The 20,393-nt window shown below is 58.0% G+C and overlaps 1 protein-coding gene across 2 annotated transcripts in view; it reads left to right on the forward strand.

Moving 5' to 3' along the window:
• Window positions 1–20,147, forward strand: part of KIRREL1 (kirre like nephrin family adhesion molecule 1) — a 101,804-nt gene extending 81,657 nt beyond the window's left edge. Inside the window, exons 3-15 of one of the 2 annotated variants that reach the window (XM_062192546.1) lie at window positions 963–1,112; window positions 5,822–5,979; window positions 7,932–8,082; window positions 9,682–9,787; window positions 9,887–10,035; window positions 10,218–10,345; window positions 11,001–11,175; window positions 11,257–11,357; window positions 12,774–12,972; window positions 14,137–14,244; window positions 14,404–14,543; window positions 15,283–15,360; window positions 15,566–20,147. In XM_062192546.1, the coding sequence (XP_062048530.1) occupies window positions 963–1,112; window positions 5,822–5,979; window positions 7,932–8,082; window positions 9,682–9,787; window positions 9,887–10,035; window positions 10,218–10,345; window positions 11,001–11,175; window positions 11,257–11,357; window positions 12,774–12,972; window positions 14,137–14,244; window positions 14,404–14,543; window positions 15,283–15,360; window positions 15,566–16,042 (2,120 nt within the window). In that variant the 3' untranslated portion in view covers window positions 16,043–20,147. The remainder of the gene's footprint in view (window positions 1–962; window positions 1,113–5,821; window positions 5,980–7,931; window positions 8,083–9,681; window positions 9,788–9,886; window positions 10,036–10,217; window positions 10,346–11,000; window positions 11,176–11,256; window positions 11,358–12,773; window positions 12,973–14,136; window positions 14,245–14,403; window positions 14,544–15,282; window positions 15,361–15,565) is intronic. The other variant, XM_062192547.1, reaches the window with a different exon arrangement.
• The last annotated feature ends 246 nt before the right edge of the window (window positions 20,148–20,393 follow it).

Here is a 20,393-nt window from a genome sequence, read left to right on the forward strand (position 1 = left end):
CATTGGTGGATCTTGAGCCCAGTGAGACAACATGAACTGGGAAAGCACACGGCTGCGAAGCGCTGCAGTGGTGCAGGTGTGGCGGGAAGGGGGCTGTATATTTTTACTTTTATTCCTGCTGTTGGGGGGATGCAGGCTATTTGCTACGGGCTCCGTAGGTTTGCACAGGTAACAGAGAGCCCTCTGTATGAAGGAAGGAGACAGGTCTGGTGGAGGTATTGATGATAGAGAGAGGAACTAGGAGAGGGAGAGATCGATGGATATGGAGTGAGAAGAATCGATAGTCTCTGGACACAGGGAGACAATGGGAGGGAGCTGATGGTGGGGACGGGGGAGGAGGAGGGGGGAGGACAAGGGAGACCAAATGGGAGAGGGCCAGAGGCACGGGGGCCCAGAAGGGGGCTGCAGCAGGGGGCTGGCAGGACCCTGCCTCGCTTGTCCCCCCGGTGTGGGTGGGGGCGAGACCTCAGGCTGCCTCGCTTCTCTCTGCCTCTGCCCACAGAGCTGCCCCCTGTGAGCTCATGTCTGCGCTGCGATGCCCTAATTTCCACGCGCCCACACTCTCTCCCCCTCTCCCTTCCTCCCTGCTGTCTGCCTTTTTTTTTTCCCCTTTCTCTCCTATCATTATGAAAGACATTTGTCTGCAAACAGCTTCGGAGATCTCGTCCGCTCCTGCTCATCTCCCTGCTTCTGCTCGCCCCGCGGTCCGCCCCTCCTGCTCCATCACTCCCAACTCGTCACGGGGCGGGGAGGGTGGGGGGCTGTGACATCACAGAGCCTGTGTCTGGGACCCTCTGGTCTCACCTGCCCGTGCTGTCCCCAGATTGGGCGGAGGGAGGAGTGCTGGCCTGGGCTGGGCGTGGGCCTATACCTGGGGCTGAGAGGTAGGGCACGGGGTGGTCCTGGAGCCGAGGCCCCCAGGCCGGGCCTCACCCTGGGCTTTGCCCTTTCTGTTTCCGCAGCCTGGCCACGGTACCGGGTCGTGGGCTCTGCCGACTCCGGGCAGTACAACCTAGAGATCACAGACGCCGAGCTGTCTGACGACGCTGCTTACGAGTGCCAGGCCACGGAGGCCGCCCTGCGCTCCCGGCGGGCCAAACTCACCGTGCTCAGTAATGATGCAACGCCCTTCGGTGCCCCAGGCCCCTGACTCTCCGGCTCTCTGATCCCCTCTTTAACTTCCCAGCTTCTCCCTCTGTTTCTGGCCGCCATCCTGCCCCCACTGTCCCCGTGACCTCCCTGGTTTTCCCTCCCCAACTCCTCCTTTAACTTCTTCCAAAGTCAAGTGCATATAGAGGAGAGGGCAGGGGATGTGGGCGTTCACACTGGGAGCCACACAGCTGTGATGGAGACCCGGCTTCTCCTTTCCTTAGCTCCCTGGGGGGGCCGGGGAGGGAGCTCCCCTTTCTCATCTCCAGCTCCCTACTTGTCTCGCTCACATTGCTTCCAGCCCTTCCTACCTGGGTTGCCTCCCTCAGTGCTCAGATTCCACCTGGGGGCCCTCTCAGAGAACAGGGGGAGCAGGCCTGGAGGGCTGAGACCAGACCGGGGGCGGGGGGGAGCATGGGGCAGGGGTCCTGTATGACTGGTCGGCCGTGGGAGGGCCTGTCTCTTGGAAGTCACGCGCCTGGCAGCAGCCCACGGGCGGGCGGACAGAGCAGATGTCCCTCTATGGTAACCCCCGGGGCCATTTGCATAATGAGAGGACAGCTCCAGCATGCAGCGCCGGAATGAGGCCAGCTCCAGCTCGCCCCTTGCCCCTCGCCCCTCTGCCTGTCTCCAGGCCTGGTGCTCGGCGGCCCCCTGGCTCCCTCGGTTTTTCTGCCGCCTCCAGCTCTGCTGTGTCACTTGCTGTGCCTCTGCCTCTCCTGTGCTTTCCAAGTCTCCAGCTGAACTCTTCTACCCGTGATCCTCTGGCTGCTCTTTTGTCATCGACTCCATCCCTGTCTTCCCGCCTCCCTTTGATCTGTTTTGCTGCCCCCGTTTTCCCTCCTTCTGGCCGAAATCATTGCCGTGGGGGAAGCCTCCAGGGTGGATGGGAGAAGGGAGGGAGGAGGTGAGCTGAGCGAGCATGGACGCCAGCAAGTGTGCAGTCCGAGGGGAGGCTGAGAGCACGTGACAGGTTGAGTGCAGCAGGAAGAGGCTTCAGCTGCAGGGACCCCGGGGACCTGGGCACCTGTTGCACCCCAGCCATGTGGGCACCACCGCCCTGAGAGGGCCCTGCCCCTGGACACAGGCTTTCTCGGAGGCACGGCACCACCTGCTGCTCTGCTGCTCCCTGTAGATGGCACTGCCAGGTGCAGAGGTGTGGGCTGGTGTCTGGTGTCAGGACAGGGGAGGCTGGGGGGACCAGGCTGCCCATTTCTGTGCGTGTGAAGGCCCTGAAGCGCTAGGCCCAAGGCTGGTGGATGCCTTGTTTCTCCTCTGTAAGACTGAAATTGCAGGAATCAGCAAGGAGCAGGATTGGGATTAGAGTGCAAGAATTAGCCAACACCCTCATTGGAGTATGGAGTCCACACACTGGAGCCTAGGAGACACCCCCCCCCCCTTTTCTTCCTTATGTGTGCCCTGGAGAGTGCGCATCCTAACAAGGGGCCCAGATGCCTCTCCTTCCTCCCTCCCACCTCAGCACAGAGACAGACACACCCAGAAACAAAACCCAACAGGCTCCTAGGTGCCGCAGGAGGAGGCCTCAGAGTGGCGGCCAGTGGCCTGTCTCAATCAAGAAAGGCTTCTTGGGGGAGGAGAGAATGTCCTGGGAACCCTTGATGGCGGAATGCCTTGTTTAAAGGCTTGCAGGTCAATGAGGCAGAGCTCCACAAGGGGGGGGGGAGGGGGCGGTACTGACTGGCTGTTGGGAGGGCCTGGTCGGTGTTGAGGATGTGGGCCTTCATAGAGGCTGTCGGGGCACTCTGGAAGCATGAGAGGAAAAGGGAGAGGCCCCCAAAAGTAAGAAGGGAGACAGGGGTGGTTAGCCTGCCTGGTCTCTGCACTTGCTCTGTCCCTCTGTTAAGCCCTGGGACACCCTGTTGCCTGCACCAAACACAGGCAGGAGAAGGCATGACAGCCCCACACCCTCCCCTGCCTACCTGTCTGCCCGCCTACTGCAGCCGTGGCTGGTCACAGCCTGGGGACCCGGAGACCCGGCAGGGCAGGAAAGAGGAGTGGGCTGTCCTGGGATCTGGGATCAGCCTCCCTGCCCACCGCCTCACAAATGACCCTCACCCCCAGCCATCCTGTACCCCAGCTCCCGCCTGAACGACTTCCAACGCAGCTGAGCTGTGATGCAGCCCACCAGGACTTCCGGTCCCCACAGACGTGGAGTGCACAGCGCCCTCATTAGTCACTGCAGTAACACCTCGGGTGCAGCAGAGAGGAGCTGGGCTTCAGGGTTAGGCCAGCCTGGTTCCCGGCCCGGCTCTGCCTTTTCACTCACTCTGCTATCCCCGAGCGATGGGCGTCACCTCCCCGAGCCTCGGCTCCTCATCTGTAAATTGAGGTTAATGATATTTACCGTGAAGGGGTTAATGAGATGCACTTGGTGGTGAGGATTAAATGAAATCATAGACACGAGCGCTTCAGCTGAGCAGGGCGGACGTGGAAATGGCTGCCTCTCACGTTACAGTTTGCAGCTGACTTCTCGTCCATGCGATCCTGTTCCCCACCGCAGTAACACCTCTCGGGGAGCCGGTGTCAACGCTGAAACTTTATACACGTGGAACCTGAGGCCACAGACACACGGGCATGTGGGCATCCACGTTTAAGGCACAGATGGTAAAAGCTTGCCCATCAGCACGTGGACTTGTTGTGGGCCTGCCCGGGCGTCCTCCCTGCGGGCTGAGCAGACGCCCCAGCAGCCTTGCCGTCCTTTGCCCCAGGTGCAGATGGCGATGATGGTGGGGAAATCCTAGAGAAAGGTGGGCTGGTGGCAGAGGTGACAGATGGACGTGTTCTGCCTGAACAAAGCAAAGGAAACATGACAAGGGCAGGCAGGAGACGCCTTCCCTTCCCTCCCGGGGGACTCCACACACCTGGGCACCTGGGTGTGGGTGGAGTCTCTGGGCATGGACGCTCAGCACTCTGCTCCTTCAGGCCCTGGCTCCTGGGCGTGGCAGCAAGGTATGGCCTTACAGAGGTCCGTCCCACCCCCCACTGACCCAGGGACCTGGGGTGGCAGCTCCTTGTCTCCTTCTCTACTTCCCTCCCCCATCCCTAAACCTGCACCCATCTGGCATTGGAACCAGATACAGCAGGGAGCAAGGAGGAGGCACAAGGGATTCAGAGGACGATTAACCTGCCAGGGGTCGGCTGTGCTGCTGGCCGCGTCCAGGCAGGGAAACTAACACACCCCACCCACTGCACAGGCGCTGCACCTCCCAGCCCAGGGACAGTGCCTCGCCTGACCTTCACGGGGGTGCAGTGAGGAGGCACTGATCTCTGGTCTAAACAAAGACAAAACTAACAACCCCTGCGATTCAGTGACTTTAGTGACTCACCCAAGATCCCTGGGCAGGCCAACGCGAAGGTATCAGGATTTGAAACCAGGGCCGTAAACTCTGTACACCTCATCCAGGAGACAGCTCAGCACACGGGGGTTGAACAGATCCCTGGGCCAGGCTGCAGGGGGTTTGTTCTAACTGGAAACCCAAGCATGCAACCCCTTAATTCAATAACTACAGGACAGCCCTGCCAGCCCCCAGGGCTCCCAGGGCCTCTCACTACCCACTCTCAAGGGTTCCTTCTGGAAAACTCTCGAGTTTTTCTTGTCTTTCCCTGAAAGGAGCAAACAAAATCCTTTCTCCTTTCTGGCTGATGAACATTGAGTGGGTAAGAAAGATTGTGATCAAAATCCTTCTGCCTTTATCCCACCCATCACCATTCATTCATTCAGCAGATACCCTTGCTGTCAAGGCAACTCTTCCTCGACATTGGGGTTGAGAGTAGGCAGCCCCTGCCCTCCGGAAACTTCCTATCTGATTCACCTGTGGTGCAGGTGAAACACCCCCCCACACCTGCTTGTAGCATCAGCATTTAGCAGGGGCTCACACTGGCCACACTGCAGGCACTGGAGACCATCAGTAGTGAGACAGGTCCAGGGGGGAACAGTTCTGGTTGGGGCAGGGGCAGATAGTCATCAGATCCCAGGGGGACAGTGTATAGAGTGCTGAGTGACTGGCTGGGACCAGCAGGATGGGGTGGGGGGTGGGGGGACACGGCACAGAAAGCCTTAGTGCATCACTGGGTCTTGGGCAGGTGGGTGGCTCTTCAGCAGGAGCTGTGGGGAAGGGCACGTCATGTGCAAACGCCAGCATCCGCAAGGATGAGGAGGCGAGGGACTGCAGGACTGAGCTCTAGGGCCCTTGTACAAACACTCGGAACTCATGCTTGAGGCAGTTGTAGCCACTGAAGGTGTCTGAGCGAGGGAGTGGCCCAGTCCCAGCAGAGCTGTAGGCAAATGACGTGCTGGCAGTGGCACAGTGGAACTGCTGTAACAGGCCCGCCCGTCTGGCTGCCCGGGAGCAGAGAGGCAGACAGGAAGGGATGGGCGTTAAGAGACCTGTGGAGGCAGCCACCTAGAGCCCAAATACTGAGATAGCGCAGAACCCCATCTGTCAGTAGGAGGCTTGAGCAGTGGTTGGGAGTGTAGTACCAGGAAACAGAGCAAGCTAAGACAGGAGAACCTGAGGGCCTGGGGAGCTGTGTGAGCCCAGGACCTTGGGTGAGGCCACCATGGGAGCAGTGGTAGAGTGGCTGCAGGCAGGCCTGGGTGGCACAGCCCCGCCCACACCCCGGGCTGACTTGGCCACTCTGTCCCCCGCAGTCCCGCCGGAGGACACCCGGATTGACGGAGGCCCTGTGATTCTGCTGCAGGCAGGCACCCCCCACAACCTCACGTGCCGCGCCTTCAACGCCAAGCCTGCCGCCACCATCATCTGGTTCCGGGACGGGACGCAGCAGGAGGGCGCCGTGGCCAGCACGGTGAGGACTCTGGCCGCTCCCCCTGCTCCTCTCCGCCCAGCCTGTAGTCGCCTCTTTTTTCCCACAGGGGTTCCACCACGGCTCGGGGGACACAGACGTGAGGAGGGGTCTTAGAGGGTGCCTGGGGCAACCCTCCCAATAGACTGTTGGGCATCGTGAGGCATAGAGCAGGGAACTGGTTCCTGGGCTTGCCACCATTCGGTCCCTAAGCAGAGACTAAGGAATAACAGTAACCTACTTAGCTGTGCACACTAAGCACCTTAGGGAGGGACTCCCTTAATCCTCACCCAAGTCCCATAGAGTAGGTGTTACTTCCGGCTCATGGAGAGGGGGAAACGTGGGCCCGCTGTCCCCCACAGTCCTGCCAGACACCCGGATTGACAGAGGCCCCATGATTCTGCTGCAGGCAGGCACCCCCCTTTTCATGCCCATTTGAGACAGTAAAGGTTCAGAGCAGCACGGGGGAGACAGGCCTCTGCATGGCCAGGTCCCGTTGCAGGCCCAGAAGAGATGCACCTGTCTGTGGGAGGCCACAGACCTGACTTTGGTTCACAGCGTAGTTCTCCTGGGCGGTTTGCAATATGTGAAACAACCGGAAGGTTCCTGGGACTGTATTCAGGGATCTTGGGTTGGACAGCATCCAGAGAGAGTTGGAGCCTCTGAGCCCCTTCCCCGCCCTCAAGGAGGTTGTGATTCAACATTGAAACCCCCTGGAGCTGGCTTGGTGGCATAGCTGGTGAGGCCACCGCCTGTGATGCCAGCGTCACAGTGCTGGTTCGAGTCCTGCCTGCTCCACTTCCAATCCAGCTCCCTGCTAATAGCCTGGGAAAGCAGTGGACGATGGCTCAAGTGTCCAGGCCCCTGCACCCACGTGGGAGACCCGGTTGAAGTTCCTGGCTTCTGGCTTTGGCTTGCCTCAGCCCTGGCTATTGCAGCCATCTGGAAAGTGAACCAGTGGATGGAAGACCTTTCTCTCTTTCTCTCCCTCTCTGTAACTGTGACTTTCAAATAATCAAGTAAATCTTTTCTCTATATATAAACACTGAATCCTTCACACAGGACTGCAAACACAGCTGGGCCCAGCTGTGCTGAGAGCTGGGCCCAGGACAGGTTGCAAAGGGTACTAGTTCAGGTTCAGGCTGGGAGAGTCGTGATGAGGCCTGGTTCAGCCCTGAAAGTCTTTGCAGAAGAGGAGGGGCTTGTATTGGACTCAGAGAATTCCAAGAATGAGACTCAGATCCAGAGGGAAAACTGTAACACAAACAGTGAACTCTAAGGCCAACTCTGGACTTTAGCTAGTAACAGTATACCAGCCTTGGCCCGCCAGTTGTAACAGTTATCTAATGAAAGATACCAGTACTGCTGGGAGTGGTGAGCCTGAAAGGAGAAAATATGGAAACTCTCCATACTTTCTGTTCAGTTTTTCTGTACGCTTGAAACTGCTCTAAAAAATAGTCAGGTATGGGGCCGGCACCATGATGCGCTAGGTTGATCCTCTGCCTGTAGTGCAGGCATCCCATACGGGTACCGGTTCTAGTCCCAGTTGCTTGTCTTCCAATCCAGCTCTCTGCTATGGCCTGGGAAAGCAGTAGAAGATGGCCCAAGTTCTTGGGCCCCTGCACCCACATGGGAGACTGGAAAGAAGCACCTGGCTCCTGGCTTTGGATTGACACAGCTCCGGCCATTGCGGCCATTTGGAGAGTGAACCAACAGAAGGAAGACCTTTCTCTCTGTCTCTCCCTCTCACTGTCTGTAACTCTACCTGTCAAATAAATAAATAAAATCTTAAAAAAAAAATAGGTGCACACAGGCCAGAGTTTGGGGAGCAGAGGCAGCTGAACTTGAGGTTACAGTATTCCTGTAGCCGGAACCCCACTCTGAGTCAGCTCACCTGGGTAGCAGGGGAGGGGGCTTTTAGGTTGACCTTGTCTGTCCGCCTCATCCCACCCCAGGAGCTGCTGAAGGATGGAAAGAGAGAGACCACCGTCAGTCAGCTGCTCATTAACCCCACAGACCTGGACATCGGGCGCGTCTTCACCTGCCGCAGCGTGAACGAGGCCATCCCGAGCGGCAAGGAGACGTCTGTGGAGCTCGATGTGCATCGTGAGTGGGGTCCAGGAGCAGGCGGGCGCGGGGTGGTGAGGAGGGAACGTGGCGGCCTCGTGAGAAGCCAGAGACCCCAGGACAAAGGCTGCCGTTCCCATGGTTTGAATCGTGAACACTGAGGGCTGGTAGAAGGGGCATCAGCTGTGGAGTCTGGTGGTCCCTGGTTCTGAGCCACTGCATCATTTGGGGCAATGGATTAATCTTTCCCAGGCTCGGTTTCCAACTCTGCATACCTGGAGAAAGTATAATATGGACCTGTAATCTCTGATCCATGGTTCCAAAGAAAAAGTGATTTGGGAACTGGGCGTTGTGGCACAGAGGATTGGGCTCCCTCTGGGACCCCAGCATCCCCATCTCCATCCCAGAGTGCTTGGGATCGAGTCCAGCTCCTGCTAATATGTCTCAGAGGCAGCAGGTGATGGCCCAAGTACATGGGTTTCTGTCACCCAGGTGGGAGACAGGGATGGAGTTGCTAACTCCTGGCTTTGGCCTGGCCCAGCCCTGGCTGTTAAGGGCATTTGGGGAGTGAACCAGTGGATGGAAGATCTCTCTGTCACTCTGCTTTTCAAATTAATAAATAAATCTCTTAAAAATAATAATAATAAAAGTGATTTGCTGGGCAGACCTGAGCTGGGGCTCTTCATAGTCTTGGCATAGTGGCCATATGTGTCACTGCAGATGCATTAATGTGTGTGACTGTGGGGTGTCCCCACATACCTCTTGGGGGAGGGGTCTGTGGCCTTATGCACACCTTTTTTTTTGTAAAATTTGGAAAATTCCAAATTCTGAGACATGTCCAATTCCAAGGGTTGAAAGTAAGGGATAGTGAGGGGCTGGCACCATGGCGCACTAGGTTAATCCTCCGCCTGCAGCGTCGGCATCCCATTTGGGTGCTGGTTCTAGTCCCGGTTGCTCCTCTTCCAGTTCAGCTCTCTGCTATGGCCCGGGAAGGCAGTGGAGGATGGCCCAAGTGCTTGGGCCCTGCACTTGCATGGGAGACCAGGAGAAGCACCTGGCTCCTGGCTTCGTATTGGCGCAGCACCGGCCGTAGCGATCATTTTGGGGGTGAACCAACGGAAGGAAGACTTGTCTCTCTGTCTCTCTCATTGTCTATAACTCTACCTGTCAAATACATAAAAAATAAATTTAAAAAATTTTAAAAAATAAAAAAGAAAGAAAGGGATTGTGGACCTGTCCCTGCTTCCTGAGGCTGTGAGCATTGAACAGCCTAAGAGCACTCAGCATGGAGTGTGCTTACCTTGTAGGGGCTCAACAACACTCTCGGAAAACACGGGGAAACAAACGTAGGGGTGGGGGCAATCGAGGGTGCTTTCCGTGAGCCCAGCGAGCCCACACTGACGCCTAGTGGCCACAGTGGGTCATTACATCGGTTGATCAGTTGATGACTTCAGTACCATCCTTGGTGGTCACCCCTACCTAGAGGCTCCCTAGAGGCTCCACGTGGAAAGGCAAGGAAGACAGCTTAGTTGTTGGAGCTGATCTGCAAACTCAGATTCCTAGATCATCCCGAATGATGAGGTCTGAGTGTGCGAGGGAGGGCCGGAGGACTTTGACTTCCTGTGGCCTGTTTTGCAGATCCTCCTACGGTGACCTTGTCCATCGAGCCCCAGACAGTGCAGGAGGGCGAGCGTGTCATCTTCACGTGCCAGGCCACGGCGAATCCCGAGATCCTGGGCTACAGGTGAAGAAGGGGCTGGGTGGGAGTGCTTCAGGGAGGCCAGGATGGGGGCGGGGGGCGGCTCAGAGCCCTGATCCCATCTCTGGGCATCGTCCTCCCCAGATGGGCCAAGGGGGGCTTCCTGATCGAGGATGCCCACGAGAGTCGCTACGAGACGAATGTCGATTATTCCTTCTTCACGGAGCCCGTGTCTTGTGAGGTCCACAACAAAGTGGGAAGCACCAACGTCAGCACCTTGGTGAACGTCCACTGTGAGTGGCTGGACAGCAGGGCTGGGCGGGGAGCAGTGCCTCAAGGGGGCATGGTCGGGGGCCGGCGGAGTAGGAGGAGACAGGAGTGGAGATGAGGGGCTCGCAGAGCAAGAGGAGGACCCTGATTGCCGGAGACCCCCAGTGAGCTTGAGGCCCTGACGAGTTGCCTCTGTCTGCCTCAGTTGCTCCCCGGATCGTAGTGGACCCCAAGCCTACAACCACAGACATTGGCTCCGACGTGACCCTTACCTGTGTGTGGGTTGGGAATCCCCCGCTCACCCTCACCTGGACCAAGAAGGACTCCAACATGGTGAGACTCGTCCTGCTCTTCCCAAGTGCTGGGCAGAAGCGGGGTGGGTGTTGGGGATGGGGGGGCAGGGGCGGTGGCTAAGGGGCTGGGCAGGGGTTGGTCTGTCCTCTTCAGGTAGAACCTGGGATCTTTTTCGCATCTTGAGATTTGGAGGACAAGGCCAGTGTTTGCAGGCAGCTCTGCCCCTTGTCACAGGACCGCTGGCTGGTTCAGAGGCCGTGGGAGGGGCAGGCTGGCTTCCGCCCGGGAGGCCGGGTGGGTGCAGGGAGGCTGCCACAGGGGTGAAACGCACATAAACGCTGCACAGGACAGGCAGGCAGCTGGGACGATCCCTTGGATTCTGTAGCTCGAGAGAGACCCTCGGAGTCAGTGTGGTCCGGGGTTACACGAAGAAATTTCAGGGGAAAGTGCCCTGCCTTGTTAGGCAATGGAAATGGGAGAGCAGGTTGGAGGAGGCCGCGTCCTCGTACAAACACTGCAGCCTTCACCTGCCCACTGCAGCCTCTACGCCACCCCTATCCACTCTTGCAACCTGTTGAGGGGCAGGGCAGGGACCGAGCGGACTCGGGAACCCCATTTCCCTTCTGGGAATTCACTTGTGGCCCCTCCTGCTTTCTTTCCAATGCCTCCGATGCGGGGGCCCTCCCGGACCTAGGGGCCCAGGCCTCCTGGCTCCCCACCCGAGGCTGCTCTCTCTGCCCAGGTCCTGAGTAACAGCAACCAGCTGCTGCTGAAGTCCGTGACCCAGGCGGACGCTGGCACCTACACCTGCCGGGCCATCGTGCCTCGGATCGGCGTGGCTGAGCGGGAGGTGCCACTTTATGTGAATGGTGAGTAGCCCGAGCGGCCCTGAGGCCTGGGTGGGCAGCGCTGCAGGCTCTGACCGGCCTGCTGGGTCTTCTCGCTCACAGGGCCCCCCATCATCTCCAGTGAGGCGGTGCAGTACGCTGTTAGGGGTGACGGTGGCAAGGTGGAGTGTTTCATCGGGAGCACCCCACCACCGGACCGCATCGTGAGTGCTGGCAACCCCCCACCCCCACCCCGCAACACCACCACCGACTCTCCACTCCTGCCCAGCCGCCTCTCACTTCCTCTGGCTTCACGCCTCTGATTTCCACATCCCTTGTCTGTACTTCTAATCCTCCGCCTTCGTCCGCTGTGTCCCTTTACCTGCTCGGATCCCGCCTCCTCGCTCAAACCTTGTGTGACCTTGAGCACTCTACTTAGTGTGATGAGTCTCGTTTTCCTCTTCTGCAAAACCAAGGCCGTAACCCCTGCCCAACAGGGTTGCTGAGAAGTCCCTGGAGCAACAGGTGTGGCACCTGTGTCACCGCTCCTCCCCGCTGCCCTTGGAAATGCTCCTTCTGCTCCCGCCTCACCTGACTCTCGGTTGCCCCGACCCTTCCCCTGATTCCCCCCCACCTCGGCCTGCTCAACCCCCATCCGTGCCCGCTCCCCACCCTGCCCTGCGCTTCCCTCCTTCCTCCTGCCTTCCCCCACCTACCAGCCCGCTCGCCACCACCTCCCTCCTCCCTCCTCTCCCCCACACCATGAGCCATTAATTCCTTCCGTGACCATTAACCGTCAAACCCCTCATCACATTTAATGACCATTTGGCTAACTCCAGGGCTGCCCAGGGACACTCCATTACCACGGCCGCCCGGGCAGCGGGCGGCTGGGCTCCCCGGGGGCTCTCCTCGCAGAGCGGGAAGATTGATCCCTGGAAAGGAGCCAGCTCTCAGCTGCTCCCCTCCTTTAGGCTACACTCTGAGGGGGGCCCCCGTGGGAGGTCCTGCAGTGGGAAGTCAGGGAGGGGGGTGGGTCCAGGGGGCTCTTCTCTGGGCCCTGCCATCCTGAGAGCCTTGGATGAGTCTCCAGAGCTGGCTAGCGGGTTCTTGCGTGTTGGTTAAGGCGCGGCTGAGAGTTGGGTAGTGTTTAGTTACAATCACAGAGCGGACGAGCTAGAAGAAACCTTGAGCAGTGTCCAGTGCTAGCCTGGTTCTCTCATGTCACAGATTAAGGAATGGCAGCCTAGAGAGGGAGAGGAGAGGGAGCCCCACAGGGACTTGGAGGGAGACCCAGGGGGTCCCAGACGTCGGATCGTTGGACCAGCTGCACCCACATCACATGGGGTCATTAAAAAGACAGTGGTCCTCGGCCTTTCCCCGGAGGTTCCCGTTTGAAAGAATCTCCCTAGGAGGTGTGACGTCAGCCACATGTGGGAGCCGCTGCTCCCCCAAGTGAGGCTGGGTGCCGAGGGTTTGAGGCAGTAGATATGACAGACTCCTTCCAGGGTGAGTGTTGGGTCGAGCTGAAGGCCCACACAGCACTGAAGAGTGAGGGTGCCTTGAGGATGGCTCTAGTGACGCCTTAGACATGTGCTTCTGCCACCTGCCCCCTTAACTCATCTGTGCGCTCCCCACCGCAGGCCTGGGCATGGAAGGAGAACTTCCTGGAGGTGGGGACCCTGGAGCGCTACACGGTGGAGAGGACCAATTCAGGCAGCGGCGTGCTGTCCACACTCACCATCAACAACGTCATGGAGGCCGACTTCCAGACGCACTACAACTGCACAGCCTGGAACAGCTTCGGGCCTGGCACGGCCATCATCCAGCTGGAGGAGCGAGGTGACTGGCTATGCCGGTGTCTGCCGGGGTGCAGGGCAGCCTGGTGGTCGGGGTGGGGACGGGGCGGTTCTCCAAGGGCAAGAACTCTCAGTGGTCCGCGGGGTTGCTCACTCCGTGGACGTTTCTTGAGCGTCTCTGTGGGTCGGGCTCCACACCAGGGGCTGCAGGGGGCAGCTGAGAGCAAGACCCAGCCCCTGCACTCAAGAAGCGTCCAGTGTGGAGGAGGAACTTGCAGCAAATGAACCCAGACGGAGAAAAACCAAGGGAATACCACTGCCAGTCTCACCGGGTTGCTGAAGGTGACCCAGTGCCCAGGACAGAATAGGTGCTCAGTCAATTTCATTCCCTTGCAGCTCCAGGAATTCTTAGTCTGATGGGAGAGACGTGACCCCCTCTCCCTGGGCACTTGAAGCCCACCAGAGGTGTTATTACCTTGACCTTTGGAAGCTCCCAGGTCTGATGAGGGAGGGATAGCTTTGGTTTGTCCATTTGTGTCTTGAGAGCTAGCCACCTGACATAGGAGCTGGGGAGCCTCGTGGGAAACGGCTGGGGATCTGCAGGATGAACCAGGAGGACAGAGTGGAAGAGCAATGGGGGGCTCTTCAGGGAGGGGTCCCAGAGGGGATGAACTGTAGGCAGGCTCTGGGCCCCATGAGGACTGCTAGGAAGACAGGGTGTGGAGTCCGGCCCACAGAGGCTAAAGTCAGGACTCCTCAGCTCCTGCTCAGCTCTGGGAAGCAGGGGTAATTATGGAAGGCTGGGCCTTGGCTGGACAGGTGCAGGTGGGGAAGTGGGCAAGGGGGTCGAAGCACAGATGGCCAATGGGAGGGTTTGCAGCTGAAACACAGGCCACGTCCAGGAAGGAGGGACCACCCCTCGTGGCAGGTGGGCTGAAGAGGAATGGTCCGAGGCCAGGGTCACATGGATGCCTCACCTGCCGGGATGAGACCCTGAGCTCAGCTCTCATCAAGCTGAAGCACAGACCCAGATGCAAACACATCCGTCCCCTTCTTCTCAAATCCAACCTTGATTTAAACCTAACACAGCTCACAAAATCAGGAAACCTTAGCCCCATCCACTGTGCGGAGCTGCCACCGCAGCCCGAAGCTTGTGTCCCCATGAGCCTCTGCCTAACCCCTCTTCCTTTTCTTCCCCCACCGGAAGAGGTGCTGCCTGTAGGCATCATTGCCGGGGCCACCATCGGCGCGGGCATCCTGCTCATCTTCTTCTTCATCGCCTTGGTGTTCTTCCTCTACCGACGCCGCAAAGGCAGTGAGTGTGGGCCCCACGAGGCCGCGGCCCTCCCCTCCCATCCCAGGGCACACAGCAGGCAGCGCCTCCCAGAGTGGGGTGGGGTGGGAGTATAGCTGAGCTCCCCAGCCCAGAGGCCAGCAGAAAGCAACTGGTCCAGGCTGCCCCCACCTGTTCCAGGTCGCAAGGACGTGACCTTGAGGAAGCTGGACATCAAGGTAGAGACGGTGAACCGAGAGCCACTCACGATGCATTCTGACCGGGAGGACGACACGGCCAGCGTCTCCACAGCCACCCGGGTCATGAAGGCCATCTACTCGGTGAGGGTCTCCTCCCTCAGGCTGTTAGGACCAGCTGCATCCCAGCTCTCTTAACCACTGCTGTTACTCTCTTCTCCCTGGTCCTGCCACACACACACACACACACACGCACACATGCATACATGCACACACACACCCCAGGGAGAGACGGAGATAAAGTCTTCCATCAGCTGGTTCACTCCCCAAATGGCTGCAACAGCCAGAGCTGGGCTGATCCAAAGCCAGGAGCTTCTTCCAGGTCTCCCACATGGGTGCAGGAGCCCAAACACTTGGGCCATCTTTGGCTGCTTTCCCAGGTACATTAACAGGGAGCTGGATCAGAAGTGGAACAGCCAGGACTCGAACTGGTGTCCACATAGGATGCTGGTGCTGCAGGTGGAGGCTTAGCCCACTCTGCCCCAGCGCCAACCCCTACACCCATCCTTTCCATCTCAGACTGAGTTAGGACTTGCATTCCTGACCTAACGGCCTCTTCACTGAGATGAACAAATCAACCCACAGAGGGCAGAGACAGACCCAAGGCCACACTGCCCGTTAGCAACAGATTTAGCGCTAGAACCCAGTCTCTGGCCCCTTCCATTACATCCCAGAGCCTCTGCCGGGGGGATGCAGAACTCAAGTGTGCCCTTGACCCCAGACCCTTGCTGTTAGCAGGAGGCCTCTGGGCACGGGGAGGAGGTTGGCGAGGGGGCTAACAGCGGGCCCTGTCTCCTGACCCCTCACCCCTGCTGCTGTGCAGTCCTTTAAGGATGATGTGGACCTGAAGCAGGACCTGCGCTGCGACACCATCGACACCCGGGAGGAGTATGAGATGAAGGTGGGGCCGTGTGCGTGGCCTGGGGGTGGAGGGGAGGACAGGGCAGGGAGGAGGGGTCCAGAGGGTGACTGAAGGAACAGGGGCATGGGTGGGTACCAGAAGGAAACATGGGGAGAGCCAGAGGAGGCAGCTGGACAGCCATGGGGAGACCTGATCCCCTGAGAGGGAACTTCTGCTTCCATCCTCTTCTCTCCTTGTCCCCCAGGACCCCACCAATGGCTACTACAACGTGCGTGCCCACGAGGACCGCCCATCTTCCAGGGCGGTGCTCTATGCTGACTACCGTGCCCCTGGCCCTGCCCGCTTCGATGGCCGCCCCTCGTCCCGTCTCTCCCACTCCAGCGGCTATGCCCAGCTCAACACCTACAGCCGGGCCCCTGCCTCTGACTACGGCCCTGAGCCCACCGCCACTGGCCCTGCTGCCCCAGCGGGCACCGACACAGCCAGCCAGCTGTCCTTTGAGAACTATGAGAAGTTCAACTCCCACCCCTTCCCTGGGGCAGCCGGGTACCCCACCTACCGGCTGGGCTATCCCCAGGCCCCCACCTCCGGCTTGGAGCGGACCCCGTATGAGGCGTACGACCCCATTGGCAAGTACGCCACGGCCACTCGGTTCTCCTACACCTCCCAGCACTCGGACTACGGGCAGCGATTCCAGCAGCGCATGCAGACTCACGTGTAGGGGCCTGAGCCCGGCTGGGGCGTCTCTGCGGGGCAGAGGAGGCTTCACAGCTGTTCCCTGATATTCAGGGGCATTGCTCGTTGCTCCCTGCTCGGACCAGCCTTCCTCCTCCCGCGTGGCAGGTGGGGAGCAGGTCTCCCAGAAACACCACGTCCCGAGGATGGTGCTCCGTGCATGCCCCAGCCTCCTGGGCCTGCCCTTCCCTTTTCCTCGGGAGGACGTATCTCTTCTGACCTGTGCTCTTGCCTGACGCCAGCATGGGGACAGGGAAGGAGAAGGTTGGGGAGAGCAGAGGGGGCACTTTTTAGCATTCCTTTTCCGTCCCACCCCTCTGGTCGTCTGCAAGTGGGAAAGGGGGTCAGGCTTCGGCGGGGAAGACATGAAGTATGGGGAGCGAGTGGCTTGGGCATAGACGGGTGGAATGTACGATGCCCCGGCCAGTCCTGTTTGCATTCATGCCCAGAGTGCATCTTGCCCTCTTAGGAGACTGCAGAAGGGACCTTGGATTTACTTAGCTCTTGTCTGCAGAACAGCCCTGGTACTGAGTTCAAGTCTAGCTCTCATGCAGCTGAGGCCAAAGTGCAGAATAACCTGGCTGCCCACTGTGGATCCAGGAGCCCCAAGTCACACTGCCCCCTTTCCTTCCCGCGCTGTGCTGGGGACAACCAGACACGTCTGCATCTTCATGGAGAGAGAAAGGTCAGGATCAGGACCTGATTGGCCAGCCAAGGACGGCTGTGGCTTGCGTGGCGGTTTGCGGCACCAACCCTAGGGGAGTCCTCTTCTCTGCCCCAACCTGCCCCACTTCCTGGCTTTAACTCTTGAGCTTGCGTGGGATCAGGTGGGGTGGTGTGCTGTGCTATAGGGTATTTTGCAAAGACAACCTCATCTGGAAAACTGAACAATGAAAACCTCATTTGGGGGAAAGAAAAAAAATAAAAGCTGTAGGGATTTCCCCACCAAAATACAAGTCCCAGTGGAAAGGAAAGGGGGGCACCTGTTCTCCACCAGGCTCCTAATTCCCTCCATTGCTCTTTCCGTCTCCAAGCACTTTGATTCCATTTTTATACATTCAGGTGGAGGCTCGGGCGAGGGAGGGGCCCTGGGTCTCCGGCTCTGCCGCCCTCCCTGAGACCCCACCAGCTGGTCAGAGACCACCCTCCAGGGGACATGGGAGATGTTCTCTTGAGACAGGTTTTGGTTTAATGTCTGTGTTTTATGTTGTCTTCTTGGACCAATCAGATTCCTTCTTCCACTGTCAGTGCCTTGAGTGTCCAGCTTTGGCTGACCGGCCCTGTGTGGGCAGGTGTGCGGGGAGCAGGGACGTTAACAGGGTTAGGGGAAAGAGACTCACGGCGAGGGGGAGCCTGGAGAGGAAATGGGCCGGGAAATGGCCCTGCTAGGGGGACCTCGTGCTGACGGGGAGAAGGCGCTGCGGAAGGGCACACAGTCGCCCCGCAGTCCGTGCCCTCTGCACGTGCGCGCCCGCACACATTCCACCGGACCAAAGAACGCGTGTTTCTGAAAGAACCTGGTCCGCCGCCCCTGCCTCGCTTTCCAAGAAGCAGCGCCTGGAGTCTCTTCGCCTCCCCGGCTGTGTAGCCCGCCAGCCCCGTGGGAGGAGGGGGGCGCCTGCGGTGCAATTCCCAGAATGCTCCTTGCCCTTTCTCGGTGGTCACCATTCATTAGTCATGTTCACTTTAATGAGTTACATGCTCATCAGCCACGGGCCATCACCACCCTTACGGATGGGCCTGTGGGGTGATCAGCGGATGATGCCCAGGGAGCAAGCAGCTCCGCCTGCAGCCTCGGGGGCAGCCCTGTGGAGGCGGCCCTACTGGGGGCATTTCAGGCTGTCCCCAGCTGCCTTCCACCCCTGGAAGCCCAGACTTCCTGCAGAGTCCTTCCTGAGCTTGCCCTGGGAAGGTCTGCTAAGAGAGCAGGTCCCTGTGCAGACAAATTCATGCAAATTTTGATTGTTTTCACAGAAGCCGGAAGCCATGGGTAATCCCGGTACAGCCTAAAGGTGGTGACTTTTTAAACAGGAATATTCCAAAACACTCTCGTTTGTATTTTGGGTTTGGCCAGATTCTCTTACTTCTCTTTTTGGTTAAGTATCAGGTCCTTTCTGTCGAGGGGACAGAGGGGACGGACCCAGGGTCACAAGGTAACTCCGCTAATGGGGAGACTTGTGGAGAAAGGAAGCTCCTTAGTTGGTTAGCTGGGACCTCTTGGGTGTCACACGCGCCAGGCTGGGGACAGGGAGGCATCTGCAGCCCAGACAGTCTGTGCTGTCTGCAGCCTGCACTTTGGTATGTTTGGAATCTGGATCGGGACCCGAGGCCCGGCCATACAGAACAGCTTTCTTTCCCAGGGCACGGAAGGCGGCTTGGCTGCAGAGCTGTGTTTAAGGCTGGCTATGGCTATCTGTCCTTGATGATCCTGGTCATCTTGACTTTTCTTGTTTCAGTAGGAAGAGCAAGGGCCTGGAGGTCAGGAGACCTGGAACGCAGTTCTGAAGCCACCATTTTCTGAGTGGCTTGACTTAACCATACACTCACTACCCCCCGGATCTGTGGCCTGGGAAGGGTTTCACAGGCCCAGAGCTCTCCTACTTTTGCTGTTGTTTTGCTGAGGCCGGGGTGGGGAGCTGGGTAACTGTTGAAAGAATCTTTAGACCTGGGCTTCATTATTCTGTCAGAAGTGTTGTGAGTGAATTTCCGTCAGGAACCCTTTTATCCCAGACAGCAACAAATGCACACCCAGGACCTCAGAATGGAACTGATGCGGGGTCATCCTTTGGCCATTGGGTTATCTGTGCTGCTCCTGCTCAGGTCAGGCAGGTTTGCAAAGGGGTCCATGGCGCAGGCCCAGGCAGGGCTGGGTGAGTCTCACCGAGCGCTGAGGTTTCAGGCAGCCGCTTCTGTGTGCGGGAAATAGGAGCAGCTGTCCCTTACCTAGGTCCCCAGGGCCACCGTCCTCATTATTGCACCATGAAGCCTGCAGTCCGGGGTGACTGAGCCAGAGGACCAGGAGAGAACACAGCTGATCCTTCCATGAAGGGACAGGTTAGAAGTGGAGCTGGGGGCTGGGCTCCTGGTCCCAGAATCCGTAGACTTCACCCACGTACACAGCAATGTTGGGCCCTCTGGGTTTCAAAGACCCACGTTAAAGCCCAGTGGAGTGAACTGACACACTGCCTCACTCTCCTGTCCCCACGGCTGGACTCCAGGGCCACCCTGGCTTCTCTGGTCCTGATGCAGGTGACCCGAGCCGCATCACTGCTCTGTGTTCCCCGTATGAGATAGTCGCTGGAAGGAACAGGGAAGCCCCGAGCCCTGCTGAGCCCTGGCGAGGAGGCTCGGGAACACAAGTGCACAGACCAAGGGATGTCATTGGCAAAGCATTTATTTTTGTGAAGAGGCTTTAAAATTAGCATTTAAATATCCCATTCCCTTCTGCCTCCCTTAATCCCCACTTCTGTAGTATTTCTCCCTGTCTCCTGCAGGCCAGACCGTGAAAGGCATTGGCTTGGTCCTGACACCACCCCGGCTGGTGGAGAGGACTTGGGAGATTGGAGGGGGAGGGTGTGGAGAATCCCATTTTATTGCATCACTGTGAGGGAGCTCCAGGCCCTGTCCCTGGAGAAATCATTGCTGCACAGAAGTCACAGGCCATACTGGGCAGTTCTGGCACTTGCCTGCCCTGAAAAACCATAGTCTTGATAATAATAACTTCATCTGCATTGGACGATCACTCATTTCTACCAGCTGTTTCCTGCCCTCCTTTTCCTCTCTGCTGTCCCCAACCACTGGCCTCTGCGAGTGTTGGTGGTCCCCAGGCTCTTCTGTTAGCTTCTGGAGCTCTTCAGATGCTGCCCCCAGAATTCCCTAGTCGCTGATCGAATCGGTGTCGGCACAGGCCTGTCAGCAGCTGTGACCCAGCTAGCTGTTGCCTCCAGCTCCGCCAGGAAGGCCCAGAGCTCCCTGTGGTCGCCTTCTCTGTCCCTACCACTTTTGGAATTACAACCTCTATTTCTGGCTCCAGTTGAATTTTTCTGCACCCAAACCCCAATAATAAATGAATCCATGACGATAAGAGGAGAGAAGAAAAATATTATTTTTGTTAGGACAGACCATCGTAGATTTTTAGCAATGTGTATCTGTGTGTCCCTCACACCTTTTCCTATTCTGCCTTTTTTTTTCTTTTTTTTAAATATTATGTACTATATTTTTAGTCTCAAACACACTATATATTATATATATTTAATTTTTATATATATAAATATAAATGTTTTAAAAATTACTATGTTTTGTGTTATTTAATGCATAAGCAGCTTTAAAAAAGCCTA

The sequence above is a fragment of the Lepus europaeus genome, chromosome 5 (assembly GCF_033115175.1).
Source record: "Lepus europaeus isolate LE1 chromosome 5, mLepTim1.pri, whole genome shotgun sequence".
Lineage (NCBI taxonomy): Eukaryota > Metazoa > Chordata > Mammalia > Lagomorpha > Leporidae > Lepus > Lepus europaeus.